Genomic DNA, 21,197 nt, shown 5'->3' with positions numbered 1-21,197 from the left:
CCGATCTGAATATTTCCCAGCAACAGCTAGTAGATTTAGCCCAACATGAGAATCTACATAAAACTTTCTTATTATCTGCTTTTCTGAAGATGAATAAAAAAGGCAAATTTGCAGAACTATAGCTTCTGCTACTGTGGCACAAAATCTAAAGGAACAGTAAATACAAAGGGTCAAATCAACCTCCAGTATGTAGCTGCCCAGTGCCAGACATGGCAGCAAAGGCGAAGAACCCAGAAAAGGGAAAGAGCCCACAAAGCATTAGAAAGAATACACAAAATCTTTCTTGGTCTGATCCCTACACACAGAAACTTGCTTTAGCCTGTAGCTCAGTGTGCATGGGATCCCAGGTGACTTCCATCCTTTCTGCATGCAAACTTTCTCCTGTGATCAAGGCCTCTATGGCACTCAGCACTGCAAACAGCACTGCATAAACAGCAAAATTAATTTGCTTCTTGAGAGGCCAAGACAAGCTTTTTTAGTACCAAAAGAAAAAGGAAAGCCCATCACAGGTTACTCATCTGTAACCAAAATGCATTAACACTGACAAGCCTAACAGATGGTGTGAAGTAAGATATGCATTTGGCAGTGGAGTACCTGGTAATTGCTATTATGATTCAGCCCAGCTTTCATTGAGTTGCTCCTTAAAGCAGTGGCAGCTTGAGTTTGTTCCAGCCGTGCCTGCAAGTTGTTAAAGCACTCAGAGAACACATCTGTGCTCCCACCAGCACGGATAACAGACTTTAGATCATCCTTTTTATCACTCAGATCAGCGTGAAGGTTTTGCAGCTCCACAGAAAGAGTCTAAAGGTTTGAAAGAAAGATAACAAGAGTGAAATGAGTCTCTCTCTCCAAGGACTCTTGACCGTATAAAGAAGCAGGTTTCAAGTTGATAATCGTTGTTAAAAGCAATAGGCTCAAATCTGTGCAACACCGAGTTTGATAGTGTTATTCCTGAATGACAGAGAGAAAATATCATGCCACGTATATTCTGCTGTAAAAGAAATCTACTGGGGATTCTCTTTCCCTTGATGCTTTAGGACAGTTACCTCGTAAAGAGCCTGCTGCACAGGTGCCTCTTCAGCAGAGAGAACCGAGGTGTTTAGCATCTCCTCCATGTTATTCAAACACTGGCTGATTGCCAGAAGCAGTTCAAATAATTTTCTGTCCAAATAAGAAGAGACTTCCTCTGCAACATTATGCTGGGTAAAGGCAAGTAAGAAGTTTTCATTATTTTCATCCAAGTCATGGCTAAGATTTATTCACTCGTGAAAAGTTAGAGGTTCAGTCAGCCAGTAACAAAATGGAATTAATGAAATACCGAGGAACATATTTGGACGAGACAGTAATATGCATGTAATATTCAGAGCTGTCAAGGCCAAAGCTGAGACAATGACCATTTATGTATTGAAAGTGGCTGTGGTCTTACAAGTGTCTAATTTCATGAATGGGCACAACACAACTTGTCAGCACCAATACTGCAGATTTACTGAAATCATTCACAGGCTCCTTGCTTTATACAGTTTGAGGCGTTCTACCCACACTAGCAAATCTTTGGATTGAGGCAGCAGAAATATCATAGCTGAAACTTGAAATGTTTCCTCTCAAAATCCTAGGATGATTTCTATTTCATAGTCCACACCTGATGCAAAAGCTATACTACAGTGAGTGCTATTTGAAATAATATGATTATTGCTACTTCCCAGTGCCCAAACAGTGCCTTGTGTCTAGAATTCCTTGTATTTTTTTTCAGTGCTAGGACATGACATTTTTACCTGCGTATGAACCACATTCGCTTCTTGGCTTAGGTCCCCCAGCTGGACAGTGTAAGTTTTCAGCTCTTCCACAGTGGGGGTGCCTGCACTAGCAAATATGCCTCGGGGTAGCATGTTCATCTTTGCTGTAATCTAACATTTGGAAAAAGAACATTGCAATTAGGTGAAAAGCTCAAATGAAGACAGGGCTTTGGGCAACTAGACAACACACCTCTCAGAAAGCATTAAAGTTTCAAGGCATTATATAAAGCATTTGGGTTCCCTTTTTACTGGCAAAAATCAGTTGGGCAGTCTATGCTCTGTTGGGACACTGGTTGAAAAAGCAGCCTCTGATTCCCAGCTTTAAGGGTTACAAGTTGTAGTTTGTGATAAGACAGGCCTACTGCCTACTGCAGTGGAAGTCTTGCCTGAAAAAGCTGACATTCATTCTTCTACATGACTGAGAGTGTTCCATGTAATACAGCAATTTTAGAGAACAGGAAATGTAGTCAATTTAATGTGATCAAAACTGTGAATGACAGAAATTACAGCTTTGTCCAAACAGTAAAATTCTGCAGTCTGTTCAGAATACATATATATATACACACATATATGTATATATACACAGTGTGCTCCTGTTGCAGTTCAAACTCCACTTTTGGTATGTGAGAAAGACAGAACACAACAGTGAATGGCAAAATTTACGGCAGAGATTTGCTTTGACAAATTTTTTTTTTTTTTTCAACTTGCAAGAACTGAGACTTAACTCACATCCATGAAAATCATCTGGGAACTCGTTAAATAACTCTCTTAGTTCTCTTAAAAGAATTAAGCAGATAACATCTTGTCTGAATGTTAACTACAAGGATTCACCAATCTGCTCCCACACTATGCTTAGTAGTCACTACTTCAGAGATATTATTAACATTACTGTGCAGTAAAATCAAAAGACAATCATGAAAACAGTATGCAGTAACAATTTCATCTGGAAAATGTTTGCACAGATTTCAGTTACCTGATGAAGAGACATGACATGACAACGCAGGAAGATAGCCTAATTGCTATCTTTATACCACAACCAACTGCCCACAGAAAGAGTGTTTTACTGAACTTAAACAAACCTGAGGTTCCACAAGCTGGCAGAGAGGAGATTTCATCTTTGATGACAGCTCTTGTTGTAAGTACTGCCATTTATTACCAGTTTGGTCCTTTGGAGCTAAAGAGGAATCAGCCAGTTTGATCTCTGGATCAGATTCTCCATTGCTGCATTGAGAAAATGCTATTAGCATGGCAAATACTGAAACAGAATAAGGAAAATTAGATTTGCAAGACTTCCTATTGCTCCTGCCTCAAAACCAAAGTGAAACCAAGTGCATGGATGATCTTTAATCCAAACTTTGATACATTTATTTGGGCTTTTCCCTCCCTGTGAAAAACCTGATGGGCGTGCTGACAGCCTCCATCTCTCAGTTTCACATCACTGAATCTGGTAACTGGTTTTGGTATTTTGTACCTTGATTCTAATTTTGAAGTCACGCTGTCCTCAACCTGTGGCTGCATTTTTTCCACGCACAATTCAATGAAGTCAAAGAGGCTTTTCTGTGCAGCTGCTTTTATTTCTGGATCCTGTGGACAGAAAATAGTGTGAACAGTAAAATTATGTGCACTGTATTAATCCGATTGTGCTTTTCCAATCACATTTTACGTGAATTCATTTAGCAAAGAAAATCATAGAATCATAGAATAGTTAGGGTTAGAAAGGACCCTAACATCATCTATTTCCAACCCCCCTGCCATGGGCAGGGACATCGCACATTAAACCATGTCACCCAAGGCTCTGTCCAACCCAGCCTTGAACACTGCCAGGGATGGAGCATTCACAGCTTCCTTGGGCAACCCATTCCAGTGCCTCACCACCCTGACAGGAAAGAACTTCTTCCTTATATCTAAATATAAATAATAAATACATAAATATAAAATAAGAATATATCTATCAGAATAAAATGCAGTTTATATGTAAACATGAGATTACCAAACAAACCTCTTTCTGAAGATGTGTATTTTTACAGAATATATTTCTGACTGAGCCAGTTTTAAAAGCAAAACCCACCAGTCATAAAAAAATTATTCACATACAGAAATTTAAAGGCCATCAACTGCCATCTTTTTACAGAGAAAAAGGAAAGAAAATGGAGATTTGCTCAAATATGAGGCGGAGTTCCATTAGTAAAAAAGAGTGTCAAGTGAAGAGTGAGCAATTTTAGCAGCTCATGCTGGATCATTTTCTCTAACTCTTTTCTAATAGTATGAAAAGGGCAAAAGCAAATTTTCAGTTAGCAAAACAGAAGTAGTTTACAGAGCACAGAATATAGTAGGATTTTTTTATTGTGTTAACAACTTTAAAGTCATCGTGAGTTAGCCCATAGAAAAACATTCACAAAGCTTTGGCTTTAGCAATGTCAATAAATAAGTTCAAACTTCATAATACATCAGTGCTTCAAAGATAGGAGATTGGAAGAATGGGTGATGCCATCTGAATCCCTACAAGGCAAGTGGCAGTGCTACTAAACCTTCTGCACATGGGATTTCAGGGGTGAGGCCTTTTTCCATCCTGACCAACACATGCAAACAAATCCTGGAGGTGACAGGTGGCTGAAACCAACCCTGAACAGATTTGATCCCACAATGAAAACTGCAGCAGGTAATAAATGCACCTGTGCCCCCCAGCCACAGGGGATGTGGAATAGCCTGGCTCCTGGATGGTAGGGGAATTACCCTCCAAATGAGCAGCTGTTCAGCAAGGGCAAACTGGGGCATGCTAGAGCCATTTGAGTGTCAGATCTCAAGGGGCTCTTTCCATTGTCTTTTGTGAATCTGTAAAGGAAGGAATACTATAGGAAGGCTTCCAGACTTGACAAGGCAGCAGAACCTATAGGTGCAGTTTGGGGAAATGGCAAAAGTGGAGCTCAGACTTAACCATACACAGAATCAGCAGTGTATGAAACACAGCTGCTACTCTTGCAAACTTTCAGTTCCATTTACTGAACGTTTGATCTACTCTAACTTGCTGCTGAAGTCCTCACACTTCTCTCCCTGACAGTTACAAGGCTTGTTTTGCTTTTCCTGTTAGCAGATGAATTTATACTAATCTTTTATTCTTCCAGTTTGACCAAATTAAAGGGATGTGTAATTTATGCTTATAAATTTGCTCACACAACTCCATTTTCTACCTGTCTGTGATGACAGACATATTTCAACAGGAGCCTTTACAAGTACTAGTTCTCTCCTGGGCTATGCAAGCTCCCACTTAAGACTGTGCTCCCCCAGTGCTGGAGAGACTGTAGTCACTTTAACCAAGCACATCAGGTGAGCTTCTCCAGCTCCCTGAACAGTGGGGAATGCTGCTGAGCCAGGAGTTACTGTCTCATTCACTGGAAAACTCAGAAAAGAGAGCACAGCTCTGGCTCACAAGAGCTGGAAGTCACTATCATTGCCATTTACAGATTCTTCAAAGAGAAAACTACTGATTAAAGGACTCTCTGCTGTGATGCTGTCACAAATATCATAGCATTTTAAATGCATTTAAAAAAACAAAAACAAAAAAAAAACCACCAAACAACCCCTTTCCTGTACTGCTTGCAAAATCGTGACTTGTCACTGAGAACTTAAAGCAGGAAAACGTTGTTCAGAGACTCATTAAAAATCCACTGCTTGATGCAAACTATAAATAATTCTACAGCACTGTATAGCAGAACGACAGCAAGTCTGATGTTTCTGATTGACTTTTCCCCCTTTCTTACTTCTAACTGTTCTTCAGCAACTACCGCACATTAAAGTGCCATTAACTCTCTCACTCTTGCTCTGCATAGCATTCATACGCTTTACCTGTTCTTCGTTGCATTTTTCTTGAAGCATCATCTGGAATTCTTCCAAACTGCACTTCACTTCCTTCAGCTTCAGGGAAAGACCTTCTACCTCTTGTTCATAGTCTGCACTAGCCCCAGAATCTTCCATTAAATTAAGGATCTTTAGTTCAATGTCTGCTATCACCGCCTAGAAGGGACAGCAGTCAATTATTCATTCTTAGAAGTACAACACTTCTTTCTGGATAATGTTCTGAAGTCAATGCTAACACTTCTCCCCCGCCAAAAGAAACACGGAGGCAAAAAAAGACAGAGCTTCAAACCCCCCAGATTTTCTCTAAACAATTAAATAATAAATTTTGTACAGTTAGTCATAAAAGTGTTTCAACAATAGCCTCCGCAGGAATTTGTATTAACTCAGATACAGAATAAAAGAGGAGAGGAGAAATGAAAGACTCCATCTGGATGCAACCAAGAAGACAACACACCTCAGTGGGGAAGGAGGCAGTGCACAGACTGATCACATCACCCTTTGGGAGGAATGATGCTGAATTACCAAAACATAGTAACATTACAGTACGTCAGCCAGGCTATCGTAAACTGTTGGGATCTGTTTTTTGATTCAAGCTGCTCTGAATCAAAGTTACTGCATTATTTTAAACCCACATTTTTCAGGTGAGTGTGGAGACAAGGTACTATGGCTCAGCTGCAAAGTAATCAACTGCAGTAAATTAACTGCTTTACATCATACATCCATATCTAGAGACTGTTTCTGCTCATGCTATTTGAGTTTTTCTCTGTAGATCTTTACTAGGTTAGAAAAACCTCCCACCACTACCAAGCTCTTGTCTTAACATTGAGGCAAGTCATTAAATGCTGACAGGAGTTCAGCAGCACTTACAGCTGCCTGAAGCCACCTTGTTTTTACCAGCTGAACTGCCCTGCCTGTGCCAACACGAACCTCAAAAGCGATCCAGACACAGTTACTTAGGTGCATTCAAGACCCTAATTCCTGCAGAGTTCAGCACCTGAGTGCTCGGCTGAATAACAGCTTAAACCTAGAGGCATTTCTTGGCATGGACTCGGTTCCTATTAAAAAACATACCACCCAACAACAACAAAACAGCTGGAAATGTCTCCTAGCAATTTTAAATGGGGACATTTTGGTATTGGGTCTTTTATAGCAAGTGAAATTTGTTGCTTCACGTAGAGACAGTGCTTGGAGCAAACTGGTACACCAGACTGGCACCACAGGGAACTTCAAAGTGGCATGCCTGCCACTTTCTTATAATCTGCATGCCAGAGAAAAAGCTGCATGCCAGGCTCCCACCCAGCCCAGCATCTCATGTCAGTCCTGCTTGCATCCACCTGTTTTCACCAACAAGTACCACCTACCCCTATCCTGCTGCCATCTGCGCCTGGCAATAGGATGCCCTGGTGGTAGGTCCAAATACCACCACAGCTCACAGAAGGCAGGGGACAAGTCCCTGTTTTTCTACCCATGCTGGCAGCTGCCCTGCATAAAGAAAATTTTACCAACTGGGAAGCATTCTTACACCAGTCTTTTGAACCAAGTGAAAGTGCCACAGAAAACAAAATCATTTTATCCTAGCTGATTTTTCACAATTGAGACCAATGAAAAACTGCCTTTTAATGGAGGATTCAAACTATACTAAGCCATGTTTCTGAAAATAATCCAAAGACAAAAAAAGCTTTAAAAATACTCAAGAATTCTACCTAAATTCCCAGATGCATAAAGATCCCAAATCTAGTTTTTTTAACTAAGCCCTTGGAAAGCTGCACCTGAAACTGAAGCCAAGCAGTTACATGTTTTCTGTACAGTGTAATGAAGGCGATTAAGTGGGGAGAGCAGAAGCAGTGAGCATTGCTTTTCTGCAGACACACCCCTCAGGGAAGTGCAACGTGTATGGATAGCAGCAGTAAACTGCTCTGTCTTACCTGGTAATAGGCAAGCTGCATTTCCACCGCATGCTGCATTTTGGGGGTCTGGGGGTCTGACTTCAGGGACACTTTAGTTTTGTCTAGCCACTGCTCTACCTCAGCAACTTGGGCATGGCACACCTGGAGGATCTTTTCTGGTTCCAACCTGCTGGGACGTACAGCTTTCCCTCGAGAGCCCCAGGTGATGTCAGGGACAGGAGGCGGCTTGTCATTCTGAAGGAAAGCACATGGAAGAAATGTGGTTATCTATCTGCTTTATCCTTTCTTTCCCTTCCCCTTACCAGTGGGAAATATTTAACTTTTGCAATCACAGAGCTCCGAAACAACTCTGCCATCATGTTCCCAAATTAAAAGTGAAAGAAAAAAAAAGGAAAAAAGAAAAAGAAAGGGAAACTCAGCAAGCCAAATGATCCAGGATCTGGTGTAACAGGTTTCCAGGCAGCAATTTGCATTTGCACAGGTATACCTGAACAAGAGGAAGAGGGATGATGCACCATTAACCAGCTCTCCCCTGAGGAGAGATGTTTTCCTGCAGGAGTTAGATGTAAAAGCTATGCAGTTTATAAGCTGCAAAGCAAGCTGTTGGGCAATGCTTACATGCTACTTGCACATGTTCTGTTCCAAAATTCAACCAGTGCTTTATTTGGGCTTTAGGTCACACAGAAAAATAATATATATTTTTAAGTATGTCTCATGTAGTTCTTTCTAACTTGCATTCCTTTAAAAAAGCAATATTGCACACTTTTAATAAGGAGAAATCTAGAATGTACTAAGACATCTGCAGTTGCTTGGAAGGCTGTACAGGTGTATATATACCCCCATACATACAAATACTGATACTTGATAAGTAAGTCAAGTAAAACACCACAAGAATAAATATTACCTGTAAATATTACCTATAGAATAAATATTATCTATAAATATTACCTATACCAAGAATAAAATTACCTATACACTACCATGGCCCTAGAGCATACATTCAGGCAGCTGAGACAGTCACTGGTAGTGTACAAGCTTCATGCTAAGATGAGATTTGGCAGAAAAACAGGGAGCAAAAGTGCATGGTTTCACCTATCAATGTCTTAACCACTACCGTTCTTTGCCTCTGAGACACCATGGGACAGTGCCATTAAACACAAAAAGGATATCTGAGCTTACAATTCCCAGAACAGTCTAACTATGTCTCCTGAGGTATACATGACTGAAGAAATAAAAAAGTACCAACTTACTTCAGCCTCCACCAGAAACTTCCAACTCAGTTCTAGCCCTGTTTGTTCTAGTTCATTAATCAAAATAAGAAAACAGTACAAATGTATAATACTGTGCTGACACCCTTTCATCACACACGTATGTGCACCTAAGCATTTAGTTTACACTGCCAGCATGCCCAGCTAGGCAGGGTTATTGCAGTAAACTTGGTCCCCCCTCCTCCACAGAAATTCAGATATGTAGTCAAATCAGTTTGATGAAACACACTGGTATGGTGTGCACGGTTGTCTGTGTACACTTCATGGAGGCAACAATGGACAGTTACCATGGCTCAAATGACAACACAATCGCAGAATCTTCTGACCACCTTCTGACTGCGTGTCACGGCTTTAGAATCACTCATGTGGAAGAGCATGTTTTGGTAATAATATTCCAAGGCCATACCAGGCAACCAAACTTCCTAGCGATGCCTTTAACTCAGGTGCCAGGGAAGCAGCAGCCTTCTTTCAGAGTAGGATCTGTCCAGAGTACTGGGCCCTCTGTTACCCTGAAGGGAATCACCTACCACTACAGCCCACCTTTTCTTCCTCATTTAGTAATTCAAATGTTTTTCTGAATCCTAAATCATGTTTTAGGCTGCTATAACTGAATTTGGAAGCACAAACGTTTCCACGGAAGGGACAACATGCCAGAGGGAGGACATGGTATCATTCAGCAATCACTAACATCATTAAAAAAAAAAAAAGAAAGAAAAATATCACTCTCTACAGGGATTTGGATAACATGGAATTGTCACAGTATAGCAAAACACTGAAGTGTAAAAGTGGGATCTTGCTAGATCAGAGTAGCAGGGAGGAGAATCATCCCCCTTGACATACTGGCCATGGTCCTTTCAATGCAGCTCAGGATATGGCTGGCTTTCTGGGCTGTGAGCTGCCAGCTCATGTCTACCTTTTCATCCATCAAGTGCTCCTCTGCAGGGCTACTCTCAATCTGTTCATCCCCCGGCCTGTGTTGATACTGGGGGTTACTCTGACCCAGGTTCAGGACTTTGTGCCTGGCTTTGCTGAACCTTATCAGGTTCACATGGGCCCATTTCTCAAGCTTGTCCAGGTCCCTCTGGATAGTATCCTGTCCCTCAGGCATGCCAAGTGCACTACACAGCTTGGTGTCATCTGTAAACCTACTGAGTGTGCACTCAATTCCACTGTCTGTGCCACTGATGAAGATATTAAACAGTACTGGTCCTACTACAGACCTCTGAAGGACATCACTCATCATGATCTCTGTCTGGACATGGAGATGTTGACCACTACTCTGGATGCAACCAGCCATCCAATTCCTCATCCACCAGTCTGTCCATTAAATCCACCTCTCTCCAATTCAGAAAGGATGTTGTGGGGGACCATGTCAAAGGCCTTATAGAAATCTGGACTTACAGAATTCCACACAGATGATAACCATAGCTCTTCCTTTGTCCATTGATGTAGTCATTCCACCACAGAAGGCCACTAAGTCATGCAAGACCTTGACGCATTCATGTCATCCTTTCCTGATTTCGTACACTCGGAGACTGAGATCTCTTGTACTCTATGGAAAGTGTCATTAAGATCTGCCAGCTCTGTCCTGCAGCCTAGTCCCTCAGGGCAGTTCACCAGGGGGTACTGATTAACTTCTTGAACAGCCAGAAGATATTATACTATGTATAACCTATGGGCTACTGCTCACTCCTCCCTTAGACTGTAGCACGCCTTCCACAAAGCAGCAATATATATGAGTTTCAATCTCCTTAATTTCTCCTTTAACTCCCACTTAAAAATCCCATAGTTGATGTACACTTGCATCACCTGAACGCCTCCATTAATGCCTGTATGAATGCCAGCTTTTTATTTCCTGAAAACTCTCCATTTTGTTCGTTAGTAAATGGCATTTGCAAGGAGCAAATCAAAATCACCCAAAGCAGTAATCTGAAGAGGCCCTCAAAGGGTTGTAGGTATCCTACCATATCATAAATACTGCAACAAACTCCAGTAGCATAACCATAATGAATCAGGGCCTCTGCCTACTAGGTAGGTTGCACAACAAGCAGAGAAAATCACCTTGTTCAGCCTACTTCATGCCTTCAAACTCACCATAGCGTGACTGCCATCACCTGCAGCAGGGTCTTCAGTACTCTGCAAAGTTTGCATAGAAGTTTCCTCACCATGTTTACTGTGCAATTCCGTCATGTCATCAACATCCTGTAGAAAGAGAAGCAACACTGAAAGTATTTGTATCATTAGTAATGTGATGTGTAGTAAGTGTAGACATGGCATTTAGGAAATTAGTTTGTTGCTGGACTTGGTAGTGTTAAGTTTACAGTTGGAGTCAATGATCTTAAAAGTCTTTCCAACCTAAATGATTCTATGATTATTGCTTTGTTCTGCAGAAACAACTGCAGTTATTACCTTATTGAGACACTATGCAAAACAGACCACAACCAAAATGACCAGATGCTGGTCTTCTTATGTACAAAGAGAACCTCTTCCACAAAGGATCCCCCAACAGAATGCACATTTTATAGCCTTTCTAGTAATTAGTGAAACAAATTGCTGCTACCAAATGTTCATTTCTGTCTTTGCAGGTTTTGACAAGCTAGAAGAAATTAATATTCAATAACAGAATCACTTAGGTTGGAAAACCCAAGGTCAGTGAGTTCAACCAAAATGTGCAACAAGAGAAGAGACTTTAAATGGCAAGATTTAGCATGATGTGGAAGATGGAAGATCTGAACAAGGCCATCATGTCCTGCACTTATACGGTTCTCTTGCTTTGCACACTTCAGCAATACCTAGGACTTGTGCAGATCTTTTCTACAAAGATGAGACCCAGTCCCATTGGAGATAACCCCAGGTGCATTACCTGAACGAGGCCATCTGACAAGGTACCAGAAGACCAGGAGGTTGCACTGTCTTCCTTGTGCCTTTCATCATTCCTTTCCAAAGGCCAGAATTTTTCATCTTTCTCTGTGGCTGTACCTCGCTTTGAAAGCAGAAACAGCTATGCATTAGATTGTGAACAGGAAGCTCATATTCCTTCAAGCAATGTAAATTACTGCAAACCTTCAGTAACACATTGGTCTGTTTCTGCTAAACCTTCAGTAACACACTGGTCTATTTCTGCTTTATCTATCCTTATTGTGTTTCCCAAACCCACTCCTTCCATTGCTCTGTAGCTCTGCTGCAAAATGAATGGCAATTCGATGACACTAATAGTTTTCTCTAGAGACCACAGAATATCCTCATTTTTTTCACACTATATATAAAAAAAAAAAAACAACAAACCCAAGAAACAAACTTTCTCCTGTCCCCTAAAACACCCTGTATGTAAACAAAACCACAGCAATGAAGGAGCAGAAACCTTGCAACTGAAGTGGTTGGATCAGAGTAGTAAGACACAACCTCTATGCAGGCTGTTGGGACTTCTTCACACTGTCAAGCCATGTATTTTCATCCTTGCCTAGCCTAAAACAACCCCTTCAACACCCTATCACCTCTTGGACTCATTTCCTTTTGATTCTTGTTACAAAGGTGTATCAAAAATTCTAATTAATATCCATAGCAAGGACTTCAGAGAAATGGAGATTCTTCAAAACTTGATTGAGACCATAGTCCCTTCCAGGAGATGTATACGAGGGCAGCTTGTCATTATTGGCCCAGGGAGGCTGTGAACTGCTGTGTGAATGGGTATCTAGGTTACAAGTTCACCGGCACTTCTGCACATTCCTGATTTCATTCAAGTAACTCTCATTTAGTCCCTGGGATGCAGAAAAAGTGTGCAGAAATTTTCATGGATTTTTTTTTTTTTTTCCCAAAAGCTATTAACTACATCATGTAACTTTACCCCAGCTTTGTTCCTCTGCGGTTTACATGGGCATTTAGACTCCACAGGTTCAGAGCAACCTGCTGAGCAGTGTCTACCATTCTCCCAGAAATCTCTCCTTCACTTCCTTCCAATAGTCTGATCATGTCGTTTTTTCTTAAGCTCAAACATACAAATAATTTTGATTAAGTTTTAACATTTCAGAGGCTGCCCAATTCTCTCTAAACCCCATCCCACATATAAATATTGGCATTTAGGCTCATATTTTGCCATGAACACTTCCATAAAGGGGGTATTACTGTCTAAACAATGCCACCAAAAGAAGGATCAATAATCACAGAATGAGGTGCTGTGTAACACTGATATTGTAATACTGGTAGGCTGGCTCAAGCGCAATTTCTTAGTATCCTGGAGCAATAAAAGATACTTTAATTTGTTCTAAAGTGTTCTGGATTAACATATTTTTCATAATTCGTCCTGTACCAAAATCTGGTGTCTTACATACACGTCTGTATATGCAAGATAAGTACCAAACTCACCTTGCTGTGGAAAGAAGAGTCTTCTGATTCTTCATCCAAGGAAGGTAGAAGAGACATCATTCCTCTTTTTTTAAACTATAAAAATACACACAAAAAGACAGTCCAGTTATTCATGACAAGCACAATAAAAGCCTCTTCTGCTTGTAAACCAAAAGAAAGCTACCACTTGAGGTCAATTTTTAGAGAAGCATTGAACATCTGCCATGCTACATTAAAGTAATTGAAAACTGCAGGTACTAAGCACCTCTGAAAATTGGGACTTTTTCTGTGCTATACTGTTTTAACATCACAGCTATAATAAGGTCAAATTTCATTCTGCTCCATAAAAACAATTTACTGAAAATCCCATAACAACTGATTATCCACAAAACTACACATTGAGGATTTTGCTGTTGATTGCTTGATGCAAACTTCATGTTGGATCTGCTCACGCTAAAAAAAATAATCAGAGGTACACTTCTTCTGCCTTCTCCTATACATGCATCATACTCAGTCCTTCTGGGACCATTGAGAAGCACAACGGGGAGGAGAAGTATTAACTCACAGCTGCAGGGGTGCTCCTCTCTCAATACCACTCCTCCTGGAGGAAGAAAGGTTATTTACCTGCCTCCTCAGCTTTCAGGTAAATGATCACAATGTGGTGCTCCACTTACCCGCTGACCAGAAACATCAGTTCCAACCAAGTCACTTTGTGCTAATACAGAGGCTGTAGGTTCATCTTCTGATTCAGGCACTTCTTGCTGTAAGCGCTGGTGAAGCTCAGACATTGAATTCTTCATTCCGGTAAGGACATCTTCCTTTCTTTGGCACAGCTTTATGATTTCTTCTTTTACAGCTTCCATGTCTCCCTAAGGAGCAACAATATCCATAAGCATCCATTTTTATTACTTAACCAAACAGTAATGTAACTCATGATAACAGTGATGCATCTTACTGAAACTGGGGCTATTTCCCTTTTTTCCTTTTTCAGGGCATTCGGACAGTTCCCCATTGTCACTACAGAAGATGTCTAGATACATGCAAAACAGCAGCAACACATTGAACTCAGAACAGCACTTGCTGCCTGTAATGCAGAAGTTGGTGGCCTGGAAGTAAATGGCTGGGTAACTAATTCTAACTAGGTCCTGCATAGCCATGGGGATATGAGTTTCCTTCAGGACAGAGGGAATGCAGCTGGGTTACATTACTGTGTGTCAGAGCAGGTGATGAACTACCTTCTCTGGAAACCTGACACAAACCACTTAGGATAGCCTTGATGAGGTCAAAGACAACAATAAGGGTAGCTCAGTTTTCTTTGCTGAAGCTGGCCTAAAAGAAGGAAACAAACTCTTCACTGGCTTTTAGTGACATGTACTGGGCCAAAACTATCCCATGTCTTTCAATGTGACATTGGGAGCAATTATCCCCAGTCTGCAGGGATTGAACAATAATCCAAGTAACTGCATTTATAAAGATTATAATATCTTTATATTATAGGGAGGGAAACAAATCTGTCTTTGTCTCCTCCCTGAAGAGCTAGAGCTGGCTCCAGCTGGTGTTCTGCTCGGACCTTTCCTTATCACTCAGTCTCCAGGTGAGCAAAGAAAGCACAACAAATCACAGAGTAAGACAGGGCAAGGAATAAAAAGCCCTACTCCATTACTGAAAGTGCTAAAGCTCTTTGAAGCATTGTTAGTTGCTCAGAAAACTGTAATATGGATAAATATCTCATTGCACACTGGGCTCAGTCCATCAGACCAAGCTTTGATGCTATGCAAGTAATAATCTGAGACAGATGAAAGCCGTAGAGACTACTGCTTCCATCTCAACTACAGCTTCTTCTGTTAATAATGCTAGTGTGGCTGCAGGACTGGGTACGTAGAGGCAAAATCCCAGGAAATTTTCAAAGGACATGGAAACTTGGCTCAGGCAAGAGTCTTTTTTTCCTTTTGTATACTCAAACCCACAAGATAAAAATCTTCCAAAGGTAGAGACAAGAAAAAGCCATTGGAATGAAGAAAAAGCCATCCTGACAATTTGGCATATTTCTATTTGATTCATTGCAGGAGAAGACTGCAGCATACATTCACCAGATACTGTTTGGCAAACTTCACTAGCCAAAAGCTTCCTCAGAAACCAACTCATTATTAATGCCACTTCTTCATCTGAAGCCCCTCAATAAGATAGGCAATTCCATTGCCCACATCTATTCATGAAATGCTACAGTTGTGAAAAGGTTTTCCTCTAAACTAGGAGCTATTAAACAGAAAATCCTACACTAAAAGACAAAAACAGGAACAGGGAAATGAGTCATGCCTCATACTAACATCAAGCCTGCAACATCCAACCACCTGAAAGCAAAGCAGCTATGTATTTAGAAGCCTACCAAGTAATTATAGTTATTAGGCAAGTACAATGTATGTATATTAACTTTATTGGGACTGACTGCAAAAAGCTGAATTTCAGAGACACTTTATAAACAGCTATTACACTCAATTAGTCATTTCCTGACTTTTGCAGTGCTGTCCTTAAAACACATCTTACTTCTGATTAAATAATCAATCCACTACAGAAAGCAGCTGATTGCAGGGAGAAAAGCAACACATGTTTATGAGTTAATGAAAACAGTGTGGCAGTGAGGACAGCAAAAGGAGTCTAAAGAATTTCTAAATAGAGCCACCAAAAGTACTGCTGCATGGTCAGTGATCAGAAATGGACTCAGTTCTCTGCTTATGCATAATCCCAAGTTGCTACCTCAGCAACATTATCTGGATGCTGAGCACAGGCAAGATATGAATTCTACATATTGTTTCACCAAAACAGCTGTCAGCTGTCATGAAAGCAACATTCTAAGTTTTCCTTAAAAGTTGATATAGGTACAAACAACACATCAAAATCAATAGGAAGTAAATTATGGAAAATATACCCAACTAATATTAATTGTAATATCTCTCGGTATATGTCAACTTACATATGTATAGTCAAACAATGTCATTTAATTGACTGCTTGACCATGCACGGTGGGGAGGGGAAGCACACTGATATTTCTCAGTGCTCCGCATCATCGTGATTAATGTTAGCCAGGAAAAGTAGCAGCCATGAGAGAGTAAACAGTAAAACTCACCTCTGGACAATGAGTCTTCTGAGCCAGTGATTGATCTTGTGATATTTCTACTAAGGGGTTCTTTAGGAATTGTTTCAACTTTTCCATTTCTTGCTCACATTCTTCTGTTTTCTTTACAGCTTCCTGTGAAATTATAATCCTCATAAATAATTGTGAATTCAGTAATAGAGAAACAAACTAGTCAGTAATGGAAGAAACTTGTGCTGAAGAGTACTGACGCCTGCTTTGTATCTGTAGTTGCATGTAAAAGTATTTGGTCTGCTAACTTTGCACAACCCTATCTTCACTATTTATTATTCACTTGCTAAAGACAAACTGCTCTATCCATAAACTGAAGTATGGTGGAGTATTCTGCTTAGAAGCCTTTGCTTACTCCAGAGTGGAACTATGAATTTGGTTATAAAATGCAAAAAGCATATTAAATCATATTCACTACAATTTATAATAGGTTGAAAAAAAGGGAGAAATTACAGGGAGTCATATCAAGTTAGAAAGCCTACCTGGTTTTTATTGGTGCTCAGGTCTTTACTGCCAGCTAGTTCTGCACTGACCACAAATGAACTGTGCTGCACATCAAGCAGACACTGCAGCTCAGAGGATAAGCTAACCACAGTATCTGACAATTTGAATACTTCCTATAAAAAGGGTAAGTATTTCTACTTGGTGTGAGCTTCTGCTGCTTACATAGCTTACTGGAAAACATATACATTATAAAGAGCCAAATTTACTTATTTGAGAGTGACAGCAAAATCTCATCAACCCCCATGCTTTATTGTTTGTGCAGAAATAGGCAGTTCCCCCCCAACACTGCTTGTGTTTGCAAGCCACTGCCTGTTACAATGTCTCAGGTAATTAAGAAATTGTTACATCTACAAAACAGAATATTTTCTGAAACGAGTTAACTTGCAAAACACATTCGGTGTCTCTCTGTTTCTGACCCATGAGCTGTTCCTCAGGTGTCTGCAAAATGTAATGAACAAAATGCAGTCTACTTGAAATGCTGCTGATAGCAGCATTTTTTTGAGCCTGACAGGCTAATCTCTCTGCAAACTGCACAGATTCTGCCTTTCAGAGCAAAGAGTCTCTCCTGCTATGAACAGTAACAGAAAAAAAAGCCAGATTGGAGAAGAAGATATTTAATTGTGGCCTATGATCTTAATACAATAGCATTAAGAATCAGAGGAGGAAAACAAAGAATAGGTCTTCAGTTCTATGAGAAACTAAAAGTCCTCTAAAAGGGTGATTCTCTTACCATACCTTCACTTCCACATTAATAGGACTGTTTAGTAATAGGTAAAATGTGTACTACCTCAAAACTTCATTGATTAAAGAATATGAATAATTTGTATACAGACTCCAATGTCTCCTGTCATGCGCCAACATGTGACCACAGCTACTTGCCTGAAGAGAGCTCATCAGTTCTCTGCCTTGCACTGAGGCACACAAAAAAAAAAAAATCTTGTTTTATCCTTCTCTTAATAGAACATAAATTATGCCATATATGTGGGACTGAGTATCTTCCTAGGAGCGTTGACTCTCTTTTAAGTTATTTCCTGCTTGACATTTGCTCTTTACTTTTCCTGTTGCGGTAATACTAGAAGACTTACCCATGGCAAAGGGCCACCTGCCTATAGTGTACAGGCAGGCAGGCAACATTTTTTGTTATGAAAGAGCTTTCTAAAAATGAACACAGTAAACCAGCATTTACGCTAACAGAGACACTCTCTTGCACAGAAAACCAGTAGAAGCAGCTGCGTCTTCCAACTCCTCCTCCTGATGATGTTCTTTAACTACTTGACAGGCCATAATAATAACAGAGGGCAACATTCAATTCAGATCTAAGTTACCTAAAATCCTTCCCCAAAGCTTTCACATTTTGTTACTGTTACACTTTTTCAGGTGCAACTTAATTAAGCAAAAATTACTACTGCAATATCCTGTTGCATCACCAATAGCAAAATATGGGCAAATGCACCCAAGCACTGAGGTTTCAAAACTAATCCTCAGGAAAAAAATTAGTACGTATATATATTTGTACAGGAAACTTGCCTCCCATTTGCTTTCCTCTCTATCAGGATACTTACTACCTTTTCATGCAGTACTCAACATGCCATCCTTTAATAGCTTTATTCTTTGTTATGTCTTTGCTGGTGTTAGACTTCTATTGTAGTACTCCTTCTTTCAACCCATTCAACAGGACTGGAAAATCTTTTTTGCACAGTTTGATATCCTAGCTGCCAAGAATTGCAGTTTTCCCAATCTGCTCTCTCACAAATACCACTCAGCTACAGATTGTTGGGTGCTTACAAGACAAGGGCAAATGCTGAGCAAAAAAGGTTACAGCTGTTTCAAAAAGGAGAAAGATCTAAGCTTTGACCTAATGCTTCACATAAACCAGTTAGAAATCTCATGGTAACACTTCATAATTGGAAAGCACCCTGTTTCTGATAGTTTTAAAGTGTTTTGAAAATTCTCAAGTATTTAATCTGGTAACTCGTTGAAAAAGGTACATTTTACCACATCCATTTTTCAGACATAAGAAACTGTATGGACTAAAAATACTAAGACCGCAGGAATCATATGGATCTCACACAGTCATTTTTTTTGTTTATTTGTTTTTTTCCCCCAAACTCCAAGCATTAGTCATGTACCATATTTGAGTTTTTCTCTTGGTGTGCTGCTCTTCATTTCACAAACTGAAAATCAGAGATGGACGTTCACATTTTAGCTGTCACTTGTTTCTGTCTGGGTTCTGAAATACCCAGTAGGAAGTTGGATGTTTTAAAGCATCTGCTGTACTGTAATAGGGCTGGAAAACCAAATCAGTAAAGATACTGTATTATTTTTCTAAGTGCTGCTATAATCCTGCTGAGAAATGGATGGGTCATATGAGAATTTTCATACCTCTGCTCACTTGGGAACATGCATAACCAAACTCCAGGTTGTCCCCAAGTATATATACCCTGGGCAGTGGAACATGATGGAAATATCCCTGAATTAAAACCTTCTTGAGCTGGTACAACCACATCACTCAGTGAAGTGCTGCAGAGATACCACTTCAGGTTTGGGGCCAGTATTGCTGTTTCATAATCCTTACTGCCCATGAGTTAACACTCACTGACCCATCAGCACTGCCTTCTCTTACAGCCATGTGTCACACCAATGCTGTTACATCGTTTCTGTTTCCAAACCTGTCAACAGCATCTCCAACCCCCCCCCCCCCCCCCCCCATATTCACTTATGTGGATACACTCTTGGACCTTCTGAGGGCAGGAGCTGGCATGCCTCAAAACCAAGTGACACTAGTGGAAAACAGTTGCTTTCCTGGCTCACTGATTTGGGAAGATCATCTTTACTAAACCAGTTTCTGCTGTCATCAATTTCTATTCAATTTCATGTTCAAGTAAGTTTAAGTACTTGAACTTTGCAGATGTGAGCACCTGCATGTAACACTGGACTTAATCATTAGCTGCGCAAACCAGGATCATAAGACACTTGGGCCTTGTATCAAATCACAAAAAGACCCCAAACCATTACATAGAGTCATAGAAGATGTGCTATATACCTGTGTCGTTGTTTAAGCCCAGCTGGTAGCTCAGACCCACAGAGCCACTCGCTCACTCTCACCCTTTCCCCCTGCTGCTCCCAAAGGGATGGGGAAGAGAATGGAAAGAATGTAACTCCGATGGGTTGAGGTAAGAACATTCTAGTAACTAAGGTATAACACAAAACCACTACTGCTACCACCAATAATAATAATGATAAGGGAAATGACAAGGGGAGAGAATACAATTGCTCACCACCTGCCAACCGATACCCAGCATGACCCAAGCAGTGATTGGGGCCTTCTGAGTAACTCCCCCAAGTTTATATAGTGGGCATGATGTGTTGTCTAGTGATTAAAATTCTTAAAAAATAAAGGTGGTTTAGGTGACAGTAAAGAAAAAAAAAATCAGTTACCTCCAGAAGATCATTTTGTTCTTTAGTAATTTTTTCTAATTTCTTCAAATCTCTCAAAAGCTGCCTTGCTCTCTGAAAGACTGAGAAAGGTTGCATTTTCACTCCTGGTAGCAGTAGTGTATCTTCATAGGACTGTATATGTACAATGCTTTTCATCATGGGACCAACATGGCCCAGTATAACCTATTAGGATACAGAGAGATCATTGACATGATACTGAGTTGGAAAAAATCAAAACTGAAAATTTATACTACTGTCATAATGTGCAAAAGTTCTCTCTAGTGAGTTTCCCATTTAAGAATGAAGAATATTTTAATCTTGGAACAAACAACTGAAAATTTATAGTGAGGTTGTCTAAAGCAAGACAAATATATAACTAACATTTACAATTTTGCCTTTTCTGCATATACATACAGTTTGCACAGTGACAAAGGATCATATTCAGATTAATTACTATTTACTAAGCATATCGTTTCAATTTAAAATGAGGAAGTGGGTGAACATTATTTTCCAGAACAAATATCAGTTTATTTTTACCATGTAATGTAGCCATTACAAAATCATTCTCTGGATAACAAATCTATGAAAGATACGATGACACTCATCTCTTCCCTGATACTGAATCCATGCTTCTTGCATTTCAGTTACCTAACTAAATGCATGTGGTATAGAAGAAAAGATACTATAATGCTTTGCTTTGCTTCACTCAAGCAGAGAAAGGAAAACCATGTGGCCGAGAAGTCTTTGGAGTGAAGCCTCTGCAGGATGAAACGGTTTTACAGCAAGTCACTCCAGCTTGCCTTTCCAGAAATGTCTACTAAACTTTGCCTCCATTTTTTGAAAAATAGGGCCTGATTTTGAGACTTTCAGATTACTTACTGTTTGATGCTAAGTAGAGTGATATGCAGCGCCTCTGAGAGTGAGGCCATAAACTGTTCAAAAATGGAGA

General features: G+C 40.2%; 1 protein-coding gene across 9 annotated transcripts in view; it reads right to left on the bottom strand.

Moving 5' to 3' along the window:
• Window positions 1–21,197, bottom strand: part of SYNE2 (spectrin repeat containing nuclear envelope protein 2) — a 184,781-nt gene that overhangs the window by 64,968 nt on the left and 98,616 nt on the right. For 7 of the 9 annotated variants that reach the window (XM_057416214.1, XM_057416218.1, XM_057416219.1 and 4 more), the window contains 13 exons: window positions 20,249–20,431; window positions 16,289–16,411; window positions 13,839–14,033; window positions 13,177–13,260; window positions 11,687–11,806; window positions 10,918–11,025; window positions 7,574–7,789; window positions 5,637–5,804; window positions 3,265–3,377; window positions 2,873–3,014; window positions 1,773–1,904; window positions 1,047–1,199; window positions 595–801 (listed from right to left, as the gene is read on the bottom strand). In XM_057416214.1, coding sequence (XP_057272197.1) covers window positions 595–801; window positions 1,047–1,199; window positions 1,773–1,904; window positions 2,873–3,014; window positions 3,265–3,377; window positions 5,637–5,804; window positions 7,574–7,789; window positions 10,918–11,025; window positions 11,687–11,806; window positions 13,177–13,260; window positions 13,839–14,033; window positions 16,289–16,411; window positions 20,249–20,431 — 1,944 coding nt within the window. The remainder of the gene's footprint in view (window positions 1–594; window positions 802–1,046; window positions 1,200–1,772; window positions 1,905–2,872; window positions 3,015–3,264; window positions 3,378–5,636; window positions 5,805–7,573; window positions 7,790–10,917; window positions 11,026–11,686; window positions 11,807–13,176; window positions 13,261–13,838; window positions 14,034–16,288; window positions 16,412–20,248; window positions 20,432–21,197) is intronic. The other 2 variants (XM_057416222.1, XM_057416217.1) reach the window with 1 other exon arrangement.

Source organism: Pezoporus wallicus, unplaced genomic scaffold (genome assembly GCF_028554395.1).
Source record: "Pezoporus wallicus isolate ANWC-B61680 ecotype Strahan unplaced genomic scaffold, APGP_CSIRO_Pwel_v1 scaffold_2146, whole genome shotgun sequence".
NCBI classification, from domain to species: domain Eukaryota; kingdom Metazoa; phylum Chordata; class Aves; order Psittaciformes; family Psittacidae; genus Pezoporus; species Pezoporus wallicus.
This window is presented reverse-complemented; position numbering and strand designations above follow the sequence as displayed.